The following is a 15,627-nucleotide window of genomic DNA, read 5'->3' on the forward strand; positions in this document are numbered from 1 at the left end:
CCAAGTTCATTTAATTTTTCCGGATCGGATCGCGTGTCGGATAAATTATAGCTCAATTGATATCCATCCTATTAGGATTTTCGGATTTCAGATCGGAGCTCCAATCCATTTAAATCTAAATATATACAATTTCTTAAATTAAATTATTCTTGCTACATGCTTGCTGATTTCTAAAAATTAAAATGAAAAATAATTGGAAATTAAAGCTTTGTAATATTGCAAATATGCAATGACATAGTTGTCAAACCCATCAATTACGTAATATAATTGGTATTTGGTAGGAGTTAGAACTCTAAAACTCAATTATTATTTAGAGTTTAGAAGGGTTGGTTGGATTATAGAATAATTTATGGTATAAAATATTTATTTTATTTATTAATTATGCAATTTAATTGTACAATAATTTTGTAAGTTTTTTTTAAAATTATCAAAAGTTATGAAAAGTAACTTTAAGAAAATACTTGTAAAATTAAGTGTATAATGTGGGTAAAATCAATTTATCATGAAAAAAAAATCTCTCGAAATGGAACAAACTAACTACTCAACTTATAACAAGAGAAACATCAAAAATAAATGAATAAAGAAAAATATTTATAAAATAAAGTGTATAAAGGTAAAAATATGAGGAAAAAACACGATATCATCTTTAACGTCGGGAGAATATCATTAAAAAAAGAACGAACAAAGAAAAAGATAAAAATAATACGATACGTGTTTAGAAAAAGGTGCAAACCATTCAAAGACTTGTGTCATCCAATTTCAATTTATTTATTTTTGTATGTTATAATAAGTCCATTGAAAATTATGAATTTTAAAATATAGCACCGATATGGTTATATCACAAAAATTTACACATAGATTCAGTTTTGAGGATTCATATAGCGAAATTAAACTATCAATAAATTGATTATGTAAAATTTCACTTTTTTACGGTTAAATAAATATAAATATATATATATATTCTGAAAGTTGTATAACCAGTCTGTTATTAAAAATTCCAAAACATATATGAATACATTTGGATATTTTGTGTATCAGGTTTAATATATAAATTGCAAGGAAGAAATATTAAGAATTTAAATTTAATGAAAATTTTGTACTTAGAAACTTAAAATATTTAAATATATAGATTTTATTTTATATATATATAATATAATATAAGTCGGATCGGATTTTTAACATATCAGATCACGTAAAATCCAGATCCGCTTCTTACTGGATCGGATTCTTATCAGATCGGATTTTTAGCGGATCAGATATTTTTTTATATAATCCATATTCATTAATCAAGCTCCGGATCGAATCGGATCAGACCAGATACCTGCTCCATTGACAAGCCTATTCTTGACGTAGGAGTTGTGACTTGTGCACGTGTTTTACTTTTGCTTTTCTTAATTATTGAATTATCGATAATAATTTAATTTTAAACTTAAGTTCAGTACATTATTGAAATTTTACATCTAGAGGGGATGAATATGTGTTATGGCTAACTACAACAATTATAAATTGTTACCAATTATTTATCAAACTGTCAGATAGTTTGGTATTAAGTTCGAATATATGTTGTCAGTAAGCTCCTGACACTCGTTATACAGTGCAGAAAATAAATAACAGCAAGTAAACAACACAAAGAGTTTTAGCCAGTTTCGACCCCTGGTTTACGACCTGATCATTTACCAACTTGGTAAGAGAATCTATACTATATTATTATAAACAGAACACCCTCTATTTGGTAGTCGGTTGCTCGGTACAGTTGTTTAGTACGACAAATAACAACCGTCAGATCTAAAGTCAGAAAGATGAGAACCGTTGGATACAATAATAAAATATTATTATATTAATATTTAAACTGCTCTCATGGATTCAGGGTTCGAACCCCGACAACAGCTTATTATATTTAAACTTTTATATTCATTATTTTAACAATTTCTACAGGGCTCGAGTCCCGTGAACAACATATAATATTATATTATTTATTTTCAGTCAAGTCTCAAATTATTATAAAACATATATTGTTATAACTTATTATGTTCTTCAATTTATTTTTCAACTATTGAAAATTATATTATAAAATATATTATTAAAAATTATCGAATGTTAAAAGCAATCCGTGCATCGCACGGGTTATAGGCTAGTATATTATTAATCACTGAAATGATACGATTACAAGATTCAATAATATATTTCCCTTTATCCCTTGTTTATGATATCAGCTTGCTGATAACAGCTGTACCCTTGAGTGAATTGTCCTCTAAGTCGTATACCAAACAATCCTATATCAAATTTGTATAGTCTTCTCTAATAATCTAACTTCTTGAACCCTTATTATCCAAGCTCAACTACTCATCAACAAATGTTACACCCTGAACAATACAAGTTTTAATAGAAATTACAACCGAAACTATGAACTCTATGTGTATATATATACGTAATTAAATTAGAGCTCATATAAAAAAATATTCAATGAATGCAAGTTGTATTTTTTCATATGATATGGTATATACTCCATGGATCAATCTCAAAAGCAAGTATACCCAAGTGTATTTATAGATTAAGCTAATTTTCGAATAAACACACAACTTCCGATCTTGACCAAGTCTCGCGGTTAGTTTGTTTTAATTCAAACGTTAAGATAATCTAGAAACATGTTTAAACTAAAGATAAGACAGATTTAGAAAGAATATCTTTAGTTTAAATAAAATACCAATCTTGAAATAAGTTGTTTGGATAAGAAAACGTTTATAAACAACTTAATAGAAAATAGAAAATGGTTTGAATAAAAGTTTTTGAATATCTGAGGACCTCTAATATATATAGACACGTTAGATATATCATAGAGTCCTTACAAAAAATCATTCCTATTTAATCTCCTTGTAAACTGCAATTCTGATTTATCATGAATAGCTTTCAGCTATAAGTGTAAGCTCGTTGATAAACCTGTCAAAATCTTGTCAATTTGCTGATAGATTAATATTTAACTTCTGCAAGATAAAGTTAGTAACAGTTGTATAAATTACAAATAGTTTGCTAATATATCATTAAGATAAGTTGTAAGCTGGCTAATAGTGTGATCATCAAAATCATAAGGGTATCAATCTCTGTTGTGCAAGACATGCATGTATATAACAAGACTAAGTCATACTGACATCCGTGAGGATAAGTTGTATGATAATTTATATTTGTATTCTGTAATTATATTTCTCGAGTCTGTAAAAATGTAAGTAGATTAGACTGGAGGATTTTCTGTGAACAACCTTCAAGCTAAGCAATAAACTCTGGGAAAAAATCAATTCTTGATCATGACTCAGAGAAAAATATAGCATCTTAAATTTGAATAATATTATTTTAGGAAAAATGTTCTAAGTCAGATATCGACAAGTCACAGATCAAGAGATATCAAGAAGATTGTCGAGAGGTCCAAGATGACCTGTAGAGAAGTTTCAATAGATATCAACAAGTCAACCTACATGTGAGATCTCCGATTTCGACAAGTCAAAATATATATGTAGAGATCTGGAGATATCGACAAGTCATTTCTTCATGTAGAGATTTCACTCTCAGATATTGACAAGTCAAAATGTATATGTAGAGAACTGGAGATATCGACAAGTCATTTTTTCATGTAAAGATCTAGAGATATCGACAAGTTAAAGTCTTCATGTAGAGAACTCAAGATGTTGACTAGTAAAAAGCCCATGTAGGAACTGGAGATGTCGACAAGTCATTCTATATATAAAGAACTGGAGACCTCGACAAGTCAAAGACACATGTAGAGAACTCAAGATATCGACAAGTCATTATATTTATTAATATGTGACATCTCTACAGAATAAAAGAGATCTCGACAAGTTATCTCATAATTCAGAATACAGACAAATTCAAGATTCAAGATTATCAGTCAACAAACAATTCATTCACTGAACTGGAAAGACTACAAAAGCAGCTTAAAGAATACAAGATCAAGGGTCAAGATTCACTTGACAAAGGATGATCACAGACCTACAAGATTTTGCACATATTTGCTAGCACCGAAAAAGAAATTAGACAAGATAGCTTTAGAAACCGTGTTAGTACATTTTAGTGCAAGTTTTGTAAACCCTTGTTGTTGGTCTATAAAGCATACACGGGTTCTTAGTTTAGAAGTAAGAAAACAGATTCTCTCTCAAGGTTTGTAACTGAGTTCTTATTTCTAATAACACAGATTTGTAGTAAAACAAATTTGATTAATACAATCAAGTGAGGCTTTGATATCTTATTTTATGTATTTACTGCCAAACAATTTATCTCTACAAAATTCATATATGTTTTGTTCAATCTAATCCAAACACTGTCAAAGTTAATTAAAATTTAAAGAAACACATTCACCCCCTCTGTTTTATATTTAACTGCACTCAATATCTGACAATCTTCACCTTTTTGATAATTACACAACCTTTAGGAAAATATATGATACTCCCCCTAAATCATATATCACATGTTTATAATTATCTTAAGCATAGTTATATCTAAAGCAATAAACAGAAAGATCATAACTTAAGAAAAATAAATAATATATTAGAAAAAACACAATCAATCATCCAAATTAAACCTGATAATACTTATGGTTAACTAAATCACCAAGTACATAAACAACCTTTAAAACACACGTAAAAAATGAACTTAATCACTTAGTTCAAAAACCAGATACTTAAAAAATATCAAATTCAAATTAACTAATTCAAGTACTTTCTTAAGTACTCCCCTTTATCATTTAAAAGTTTATTAAAACTTAAGATCGGACATCGGTCTTCTCAGTTTCATCTTTGTTGTCCTTGTCAGCAGTGAACTCCTTTGCTTGTTCCTTCTTGAGAAGAGCTACAGTAACATCCACCATATCATCAATATCACAAGATCTAGGAGTATGAGTAATAATACCATTAGAAGGACCATATGCAAAAGTTTCCATTCCGACCACCATCTCTCTTAGCCACTAGTTTTGCTTAACAACAACTTCAACAATCTTGAGAATCTTTTTCTGCCCTGCTTTCATCTCCTTCATGAACTCCAGCATTGGCATGGAGTTATATAAACTCTCCTCACCCACAACGGAACCAACCACAACGGATTAAATGTGGACCAATTGTCCATCCTTATCAAACTTTAAATTTGATTAAGTGTCTTTATATCAAACAAACCAGTGACAGGAACACACTTCTTTTCCTTTAACTCAACTCCATACCACTTGGCATATTTCTCAAAATTGAATCAGCCAAATCAAACTTTCTACAAGATAAAATCATAATCCTGATGACCAAATCACTTTAACTTGACGCCAATTATATAGTAGGATATAAAATCATATAGTGATAGTTTGATTCGTGATATTCTAGAATCAGATATGATCTTTGCTCAATCGATCTCATACCTGGTATTTGGTTGAACAATTTTTTATTGAAAACTCATTTTTCAAACTCCCAAAATAATCTATATATTTTTATACCAGGGAGGAGTATAGTGAATCAACTTTAATTTAACTAATTTCACCTTTATTTAAGTTAATTGTAAATATTCAAATATAAAAAAATCATGAAAAAAAATTAAAATAATAATTAAATAAATGTGAAACTGGCCCAACAGTTGGTATATTATTTATTTCCGATATACACTACTTGAACCAAACTATCCTTCAAGTCTGTTTTAGAAGGAAATGATTAAAATAAGGCCCCATTTGTTAACAGATGAATGACTGATTATGAATTGAACCAATCTTTTTTCATCTGTTCAGATTGTTTGATAAAAATTTCATACATCTGGACGACTGGATTTCTCCTGAATAAGTGTTGGACGAGTGAACTTTTAAATTTCCACTGAACCAGTCAAATTATATTTATGTCACCTTCTTTCAATTCTCATGTAGCAATTTAAATTTTGTCATTTTACTTAATATTATTCATCTTTTATTAAAAAACAATCTTCTTGTCCTCTTAGTAGTATGTAAACACATGTAGTGAATTTTGTGGCTAAAAAAGTTTGTAAATTTTTAAATTTCATGTTTTGTATTTAGAAAATAAAAGTTTAATTTAAATTACTTATGAATGAATCAAAAATAATTAAATGTATAATTATTTGAATTAAAATAGAAAAATACGTAAACTTTCTTTGAAACTTATATATATTGGGGATGTCAATACACGAAGTACTTTTTATATAGAGATGAACTATTATTTAAAAATATAAATACATAATTTATTTTATTTTTCATCATATATAATTATAAATTTTAATTACCAAATTACTGATAAATTGCACAATTTTTTTATTTAAAAATAATTGTAATTTGATTAAATTGTTTAAAATGGTTTTGTAGTAAAATCACAGTTATCCAAAATTACTGCATAATAAAATCAAATTTAAAATCAATTTCTTTTTCAAATTTCAATTGTTAAACATTTTATTATATTTAAATATATAATCATCTTTCTACGTTAGCAATAAATTTGATAAAATTTTATAATAGAATCAAGGTATAAAAAGGGTTCTCTCTTGAAAAAAACACACACACATATATATATATATATATTTAAATAAATATTTTTATTTTTAATATGTTGTATTATCTTAAGATTATTAGTGATTGTACTTATTTACGGTATAGTTTTTAAAGTTGCCTAATTATTACAAAATGATAAAATTTTAACTTATCAAAAAAATATTTTAATTATATATATTTCAATTTAAATAACTTTCAATAAGAAGAATTATCGAATATTATCAACCACTCAACCATAAACAGGTTAATGGTATCATTCAGAAATTTAAATAATTTTATCAAACAATCTTATTCATTATTGTTCAGATTATTATTGATTCAGAAATTTTAACTATTCAGAAAATTCTGTTCAGATTTAACAAATGAGCCCCAAGAGACAACTAATATGTGTAACAGGCCCAGCAGTTAGTGGATTATAAATTAACAGGCCCATTTGAGGGTTAGTACTTAGTAGTAGCCTAGCCTACATTGGTTGAGTTGGAAGCCCAAACTGAGCGGTGTTTGCCCAAGTGCAATACAGCTTACATACTCTACACGGTATAAAACCTGTCCCAGTAGAACAACTTAAGACAGGAGACTGTTACACACAAATACACACACTCTCTGGTTCGTTTCACTAATCGCAGTCGTCATGGCCGGAAAAGGTAGTGCAACTCCGTCGACTTATTCGCCGTCCCCCAATGTTCATAAGAAGAAGAAGCCTCCTGTCTTTACTGATGTCGATTGGGTTCGCCCTGACGGCCGTCGTTTCAATCAGTGCCGACCTGCCTGTATAGAATCTCTCTCTCTCTCTCTCTCTCTCTCTATCTCCCCCCCTCCTCCCCCTCCCTCCCTCTCTCTCTCTCCGTCCCTCCCTCATCTCTCCCTCCCCCCTCTCTCTCTCTCTCCCTCTTTCATACATACGTCTCCTAATATTTTTTGTTTTTGATGGATATGTGTTATTTTAATTGCATATGATGTATCATTTCATTATGTAAATTTCGCGATTGCATGTTTTTTTGTCCGATTTTAAGCGGATTGATTGCTGTAAAAATGCTCTACTTATTAAAATGTTAACAAGCTGTGACCGAAATACCACAATTGAGAAATCGGGTATTGAGTTGCATGGTTTATGCAGAGTTACATGGTTTATGCATATGAGAAATATGTATGTGATGGATAAAAGAATCTATTTGAATTTCTTCCGATTGGTTGGACGGGAAGTTTGGTGATTTACTTCAAGTGCGAAGTGCTCAAGTCCGGGATGTTTATTGAGCAAACAAAACTTATTTAAGAAACAAGCTTTAAAAGATTTATTGGTTTATGAGACACTAGAAAAGAACAAAGATTAAGTTTTTACAGAAAATTGAGTTAAAACTTTATAGCGCAATGCGCATTTGGTAGATAAACATACTTAAATTACTTAAAACATACCCACAGAAAAATTCATTAGATACGCATATGAGACATGTGATACACAAATTGTACATGCTTATGCAACGTGCATTGAATGTGGTTTTTGGATCATATTTCTGAATCATGGTATTTTGGTAAAAAAATAATTGTATAGTGGTTAAATAGAAGACGTTTACACCCTTGTTTAATTATGTGTTTTACAATGACAATGAAATTAAACATTTTTCACCTGTTTTAATATTTTTAATTATGAATTATATGTTTGATGATATATCTATTTTGATACAATGAGGTAAAAGGTTAATTATTTCTTGTTTGGTAGTTGATATAGTTAAATGCAACAAGAACCAAAGACACCAATTCCACCAATTACGAACTCATTTCTTAGATTAATCCCCAACCCTTTTTCATCGTTTTCTGTTTCAAATCATGTCCTCAGCATAGTACCAATTACCAACTACTAGTATACATTTTTGTTGTGTTCTGAAACCTTATGGTCCGTTTTCAAACGTGGACTTAATTTGGTTTGACATTAACAGTCTTCTTAATGTGAACAAATTTGTCATCAGTACAATTTCAAAGTGTTTACACATATTAAATTTACTTGTTTCATTTCATTTTGCGTAAAATCTCCCTATATTTTATTTTTGCAAATGGCGAGTGCCATAGAGTTTTCTACGCCCTTCTGGAGTGATTTGTTAGTTGAAGACTTGAATCTGTATTATAAAACGTAGAGAATGGTGTTCGACTTTAGCACTTTAGCTTGAGGTGAGGTACAACTGTTCAAGGTTCAGGGGCTTGTATTTCATGATATATTAAAGTTAAATGTAAATCTTATAACATTTGTATATACGGCAATGAATTGTAATAGTATGTGATAACACAACGGCGAATAATATGATCCAAATTCAAAACAAAGCCATTAAACAACCATTTTGTTTGACATTTGACCCAGTGCTGTAATGGCTCTTACAGGCGAGATTTGTAAGTATCACACCCACTTCACCATGCTTTTTAGGGGTAACCTGATGTAGGTGTGTGTGCCTTAATTGCCCTCAATAGCTGAGGTGCATTCGAGGTGTGCATCTGTGAAAGAAATCCAAGTTTACTTCTTTTTTAAAAAGAGTTGTGTATTTTCCTAAATTTTTTAATTTCTGTCGTCCGTTGCCATAAATTTCTCCATAATTTTTCTTGTTCTTGAATTCTTCTTATTTATAGGAATTACTTGTTTTCTATGTGCGTTTGGTTGATATAAGTATTTATAAGAATATGTAATTTAACTGATAGTATTAACATAATTGTGGTTTTGTTTGTTAGAAGCATAAATTTTACACGTTTATTTAACATAAACGAGTAACCTTTTTTCTTCTGATAGATATATACCAAATAGGACCAGAAATTCTTACATATTCTAATGCATTTACCATTTTGTAATGTTTCCACCTTGTATATCTTTATTAATTTATGCTCTCTAATTGTTTTGGAACAGTATAATTGCCAATAGGTTTGCTGTATTTATTAAAGAAAACTAGTTTCCTAATTATTATATGTTTTTTAAATCATGTCTGAAATATTTTTTTCCACGTTGAAGTTGTGGTTCATGAATAACTTGAAAATGTTCTTCGGTTGATACTTAATGATGTTCTTGACTTTACTTGTTTGCTTTGCTGGGTGCAAAAAGGATCCGGACCCAATTCTGACACTTCATCTCATTATTCTAAAATCTGACATTTATAGTAGCAGATGAATGCAGTTATTATCTACCACGAACATTCATCTCAGTAAATATATAGATATTCATATTTGTCTAATCATGCTGCTTTAGATAATGAAAATTTGAAAGTCCTGATTCTTCCTGCCATTGGATACGGTAACTAATGGTTGTCCAATAGTTATCAGTTGTTTATCTATTCACATGGCAGATATTCTTTACCATACTTTCCTTTTTTCTTTTTTTTTTAATATGTGCTTTTACTGTCTATGATTATATTTTGTCTTTGTTTTGCTCACTAATTTACCGTTTTTTACTGATCTGCAGTTTTAAGGACTGGTGCAGTAAATTCAGCGTCGGGATCTGCTTATGCGGAAATAGGAAATACCAAAGTCATTGTATCAGTGTAAGTGGGTTTCCACGCTATATTGCATTCAGATTAACACTGAAGTTTTTTGTAGGCTTGTTATCATTGTTGGCTTACAAAAACACACACATGTATACATGCCTGCTGTTTCTGTTGTTCATGGTATTTTTATTTTGTAAATTTATGGAATAAAATCATCTTTTTTAAGCCCGGTTTTGGGTTTCCAATCACTAATATTGCATTTAGATTAACAATGAAGATTTCTATAGGCTTGTGATATCATTGTCTGAATGTCTGGCTTACAAACAAACACACACACACACACACGTATACAGTATACATGCCTGCTGTTTTGGTTGATGGTATTTTTATTTTGTATACTTGTGGCTGGGGTTAATAGGAGCAAGAGACTTGGTGGCAACAACCAGAATGAAATATTTTTTTAGTAATGGAAATGCCATGTCAGGAACAAAATCATCTTTTGTGGGTCTAGTATGGGAATCCTATCATTAATATTTAGCTTCCTGCTTATCTGATTTCATGGTTGTATTTCATTTGATTGCTTCGGGGGTTTCACAATTTTGCAGAATCATAAACAAAATTCCATCTTTAATATATGATTCTGACTAGGAGTGAATGAGGTTTGCTAGTACTTAATACTTGGAAGTGTGCAGTACGCACCTCCCAAACAGCCAACTCCTCGTTATTAAGATCTATATCTCCTAATTAATAAGATTATATCAACATTTTTTAGATATTTTTAATCCTAGTCCCTTGAACAGCTATTTACTTTTGGGATAGATCACCTTGCTTCCTTTATGGACCTCAAACAATATGACAGTTGGCTTTTGGACCACCCAAAACACCCTGAATATGGAAGGCGAACAGCTTCCAACCCCCTAGATAATATCCCCAAACTCGTTTTGCACAGTTAATTGTAAAGTTGCACTCTTAATGAAGGCCTTCTCCAGCTTATTTTAAAATTTATGGCCACTAGGTTTTCCTTTCAGAATGAATTGGATTTCACTTAAATTTTAAAGCTTATTACTGTAAATATTTTAAGTGCTTTTTTTTGAGCAAAAAAATTACTGACTTATTTCATATCATATTTCTAAAGACTTGAATGTCTTGTAAAATTTGATTCTTTTAGTTCGGGTTAATTGTCATATAGGTCACTTCGTATACTCCAATATATCAAGTGAGTCGCTGCGAAATTTTTAGTCTCTATTAAACCATTTATATGTCATGTTTCATTCAGTTAAATAATTTGAAAAGCAATGACGGAAGAAGATGAGGTGGCATTCTGATGGCTAGTTGTGCCTTATTGGAGTCCATTTCAGATTATACCCGCCTATATACATGATTTTCAGTTGGATTTTTAGGGTTCTTTATACCACAAAAACATCTATTTTAATGACTATACCGGCTGATATAGCTACAACAGCGTGGTGTCAAGGACTATGACATGTCCACGTAGATAACACGTCAAACATCTTAACGTAAAATGTTTATTTTGGCGTTGATTTTTGAAAAATTTAACAGCATGATACACATTTTTACTTGAGTTAATTGAGACCAAAAATTTCGCTGCGACTCATTTGATATTTTAAAATGTACTAAGTGACCTATATGATAATTAACCCCTTTTAGTTCTATAAATTGATTCTGTTTGTCATACTATAGATGAATCATGGAGATGGTTTCTGTTTCTCAGGTTTGGACCTAGGGAAAGTAAGAAAGCAATGATGTACAGTGACATAGGGCGGCTGAATTGTGATGTCAGCTATACAACTTTTGCTACCCCTACACGCGGGCAGGTTATTTTGTAGCCCCTTTTTAATCATGTATATCTGCAGTTTCTGATATTTGTATTGCTTTTAACTTATTAATTTAAAAGAGAAGATTTACATGTTATAGGTCTCAGATTGTAAGGAGATTTCAGCTAGGCTACATAAAGCTCTGGAAGGTGCCATAATACTGGATACTTTCCCGAAAACAACTGTTGATGTTTTTGCATTGGTGTTAGAATCTGGCGGCAGTAAGTTTTGCATATTGTATTCGATTGCAATGTTATGTTTTTAGTTAATATGTTTGAAGTACAATATGAAAACATGAGTTTGTAGTCCTACAGATTCCAACATATTTTAAATGTGTTCTGTGATATCTTCCTGTTTTCCTTCCATACTTTGACCATTTCAGCATGTTAATCAAACAGCTCAATCTTGTACTAGATTTCTGAACTGACTCTAAAAACTTACTGAAATGTGCAACTTTGCATGGTAATAGCACCATTTGTTTATAGTACTTCAATGTCACATTAGTTTATTAACTGGTGTTATAATGAGTTTTACCATATGCAGGTGATCTTCCTGTGGTGATATCATGTGCTAGTCTTGCTTTAGCAGATGCTGGGATCATGTTGTATGACTTAATTAGCTCAGTTTCTGTGGTTAGTGCGCTGATAGACTCATTTATTTCCTAATTAAGCTTGAAGTAATCTTTATATCACTTATTGGTTTAGTTTTAAAATTTTGTTCTTATAGACAACTTTTGCAGAACAAATCTGCATGTGTATAGTTCTTTTCATAGAGTCTCCATCTTTATAGATCTTTGCTATGATTATTAAGCAACCGCTACTACTCATTAGTTAAATTCTTAAACCCTGGACTTTCTACATCAGTTTTCTTATCCCTATAAACCCAAAAAATGAATATCGCTATGCATGTTCCAAATGACGAGATATTGGGTAACTCAAATTTTTGTGCACAAGATATCTACGCTTTCTTAGTCACTAAAGTTGGACACCTAAGCTTAAAATTATATATTGCTACAGTAAGCATAGTTAGCAGACAAGTTGGGAATTTTGGTTTTTGCATATTATTGTCTGTTCTTTTAACTTCCCATGTTCTTTTTTGGCCATTAGTCTTGCCTTGGGAAGAACATTGTAATTGATCCTGTTTCTGAGGAAGAAAGCTATCAGGAAGGGGGCCTAATGATTACTAGTATGGCATCCCGTAATGAGATCACTCAGCTTGCCATTTCAGGGGAATGGTCAACCGAAAAACTTCATGAGGTATGACTATTTAATACTCATTTAATTAATATAAAGCTTTATCATGCAGAAGCTGTTGATAGGATTTTGCTTTCCACTCATTGCATCTGTGAATGTTTAATGTGGTTTAATACTCTTTCATGTATACAGTTTAGAAGTTAATTCCTGAGGTTGCCACATGACTGTACATTTGTAAATATGTTCATCAATATCGATTAAATATCTTAAATTTGATAATAGAATGGCACAGTATACAGTATGGGTTTGATAGATTTAGCAAATAGATAAAATACTGTTATCAGGTGTAAGCTGATATAGTTTTATTGAACAGGCTATGGAAACTTGCCTTCTGGCTTGCTCTAAGCTTGGAGAGGTAATGAGAGGATGCCTGAAAGAATCTTCTTCTGCGACACAGGAGTAGGGTGAAAGCGATTTTCTTTTGCCAGACTTTTGGTACAGATCATAGAGTTTTACATTAGTATCAGTTTTACATTAGTATCTTCTTTTTGGTCCTTTTCTAAAATATGGATTGGCCCTAACTTCTGGATTTTGCTAGTTCAGTTAAATGTTATCATAGGCATTTTGTTTGACATGGTTGGTTCTTTTCTCCCCATTTTCTTTTCTGTGTTTTTTCATATCATATCGCACACAAATGTGGTCAACATCCCCCGAATCATTATAAAGAAGTATGCTCTGTCTAAAATCTATTATAAAATAAAAAAAGCTGTGCTTCTTAGAAATAGGGTTAGTAATATCCACACACATACACGTTATTATCTTATTCTCTATCAACATTTTATTTTCTTATATTTGAACTATTTCTTATATATTTCTCACCTCTATAGATAGTTTTGCAACTTATCATATTTATTAAAATTCAAATGTTTTTTTTGCTAAGAAATTCAAATGTTTTATAGTTTGATAGTTTAAATTTTATATTTTTGAAACAGTAGAATTATAATTACTTTGAATATATACATAAACAAAACAATCCAATTCTTTTTAAAGTTTTGCATTTCTAATTTGTTTAAATCTTTTTTCCTATGTGCTTTAACGATTTTTGAAGAGTTATTTACAATATAGAACATTATTGAATCACTTATCTATACTATACTGGATTAGTCGGAATGAGGTATAATTTGTAGTTGGTTAACCCCTCATTTTGGTTATCCCTTTCTATCATGATCGTCAGATCTTCTTCATTAAATAATCATAGTCGTTCAATCTAAATACTAAAAAAATACACTATACAAGTTCTCAGGTTCAAATCATGTCAATAACAAACATTTATATTATTATTTATAATATACATATAAGTTCTCAGGTTCGAATCCCATTAATAACAAATATTTATATTATTTATAAAGATATATATAAGTTTTCATATTCGAATCTCACTCACCAACAATAAATATTTACATTGTTATATACGAATAAGATCTCAGCAATCATATACTATTTATACTATTTGAACCTAACTTAAAATTATAACTATATAATCATTATATATTATTTAATTATTTATATTGAATTTTAATAAAGTAATATAAAAAAATTAAAATATATAAGTATTAATCAACACTCGTGCATCGCACAGGCCGGCCGTAAGCTAGTATCTATACTATATTATAATAGCCGGAATAGAGATAATTTGGTTCAACGGTTTGGTTCAACGATAATTCCCTAATTTTGATTATTACAAAAATGATAAATAGTGTTATATATCTAATAAACTACTATATTATTAAACTACTACTAAATATAGTATACTTATCCTACTAAACTATGAATACAACTTATCTTATTATTAAAAGATACTAAATTGTTAAAATATTAGAAATAGTCTATTTATTCTACTAAATTACGACCACATGTTATTCTATTATTTTTATTATAAATTTATAATCATTATATATTTATATAAATATTTTTAAAATATAATATAACTTGATAAATAAAATTTTAAAATATTAATGGGAATTCGTGCATCGCACGGGATTTATGCTAGTATACTATACTAACCAGAATGAGGTATAATTTGTAGTTTGGTTAACCCTCATCTTGGTTATCCCTTTCTATCACGACTGTTAGATATTTTTCTTCATCAAATAATCAGAGGAGTTAGATTCAAATACTAAAAAAATACACTTCACAAATTTTCAGGTTCGAATCCCGTCAACAACAAATATTTATATTATTATTTATAAAAATACATATAAGTTATCAGATTCAAATCTTACCAATAACAAATATTTATATTATTATTTATGAATAAAATCTCATAGATCATATACTATTTATAATATTTGTACCTAACTTGAAATTATGCACAATTAAATTATAATTATATAATCATTATGTAGTATTTAATTATTTATATAGCATTTTAATAAAATTAAAAAAAATAAAATTAAAAATATATAAATATTAATTAAGACCCGTATATCGCACGGGCCGTAAACTAGTATTCTTAAAATTTAGAACATTATTAGATAGTTTAAATTATTTAGAAATCAATGATATAAAGAGCTAAAGGCTTAAAACCGTGACATGATAATTTTCTTATCAAAATC

The 15,627-nt window shown here is 29.7% G+C and overlaps 1 protein-coding gene across 1 annotated transcript; it reads left to right on the forward strand.

Moving 5' to 3' along the window:
• Nucleotides 1–7,075: 7,075 nt before the first annotated feature.
• On the forward strand, nucleotides 7,076–13,644 carry LOC141671925 (exosome complex component RRP41-like). Its single transcript, XM_074478371.1, has 7 exons — nucleotides 7,076–7,299; nucleotides 9,963–10,041; nucleotides 11,717–11,819; nucleotides 11,920–12,040; nucleotides 12,363–12,451; nucleotides 12,926–13,075; nucleotides 13,386–13,644. The coding sequence occupies exons 1-7, from the start codon at nucleotides 7,161–7,163 to the stop codon at nucleotides 13,473–13,475; spliced, it is 771 nt and encodes a 256-aa protein (XP_074334472.1). The 5' UTR covers nucleotides 7,076–7,160; the 3' UTR covers nucleotides 13,476–13,644.
• Nucleotides 13,645–15,627: the final 1,983 nt, after the last annotated feature.

The sequence above is a fragment of the Apium graveolens genome, chromosome 7 (genome assembly GCF_009905375.1).
Source record: "Apium graveolens cultivar Ventura chromosome 7, ASM990537v1, whole genome shotgun sequence".
In the NCBI taxonomy this organism is placed as follows: domain Eukaryota; kingdom Viridiplantae; phylum Streptophyta; class Magnoliopsida; order Apiales; family Apiaceae; genus Apium; species Apium graveolens.

Excerpts from the sequence above, each read along its gene's own strand:
- LOC141671925 (XM_074478371.1), top strand. The coding sequence starts at position 7,161 with ATGGCCGGAAAAGGTAGTGCAACTCCGTCGACTTATTCGCCGTCCCCC. Across the intron at positions 7,300-9,962 it reads CAATCAGTGCCGACCTGCCT|TTTTAAGGACTGGTGCAGTA; the intron begins GTATAGAATCTC and ends ACTGATCTGCAG. Across the intron at positions 13,076-13,385 it reads CAACCGAAAAACTTCATGAG|GCTATGGAAACTTGCCTTCT; the intron begins GTATGACTATTT and ends TTTATTGAACAG.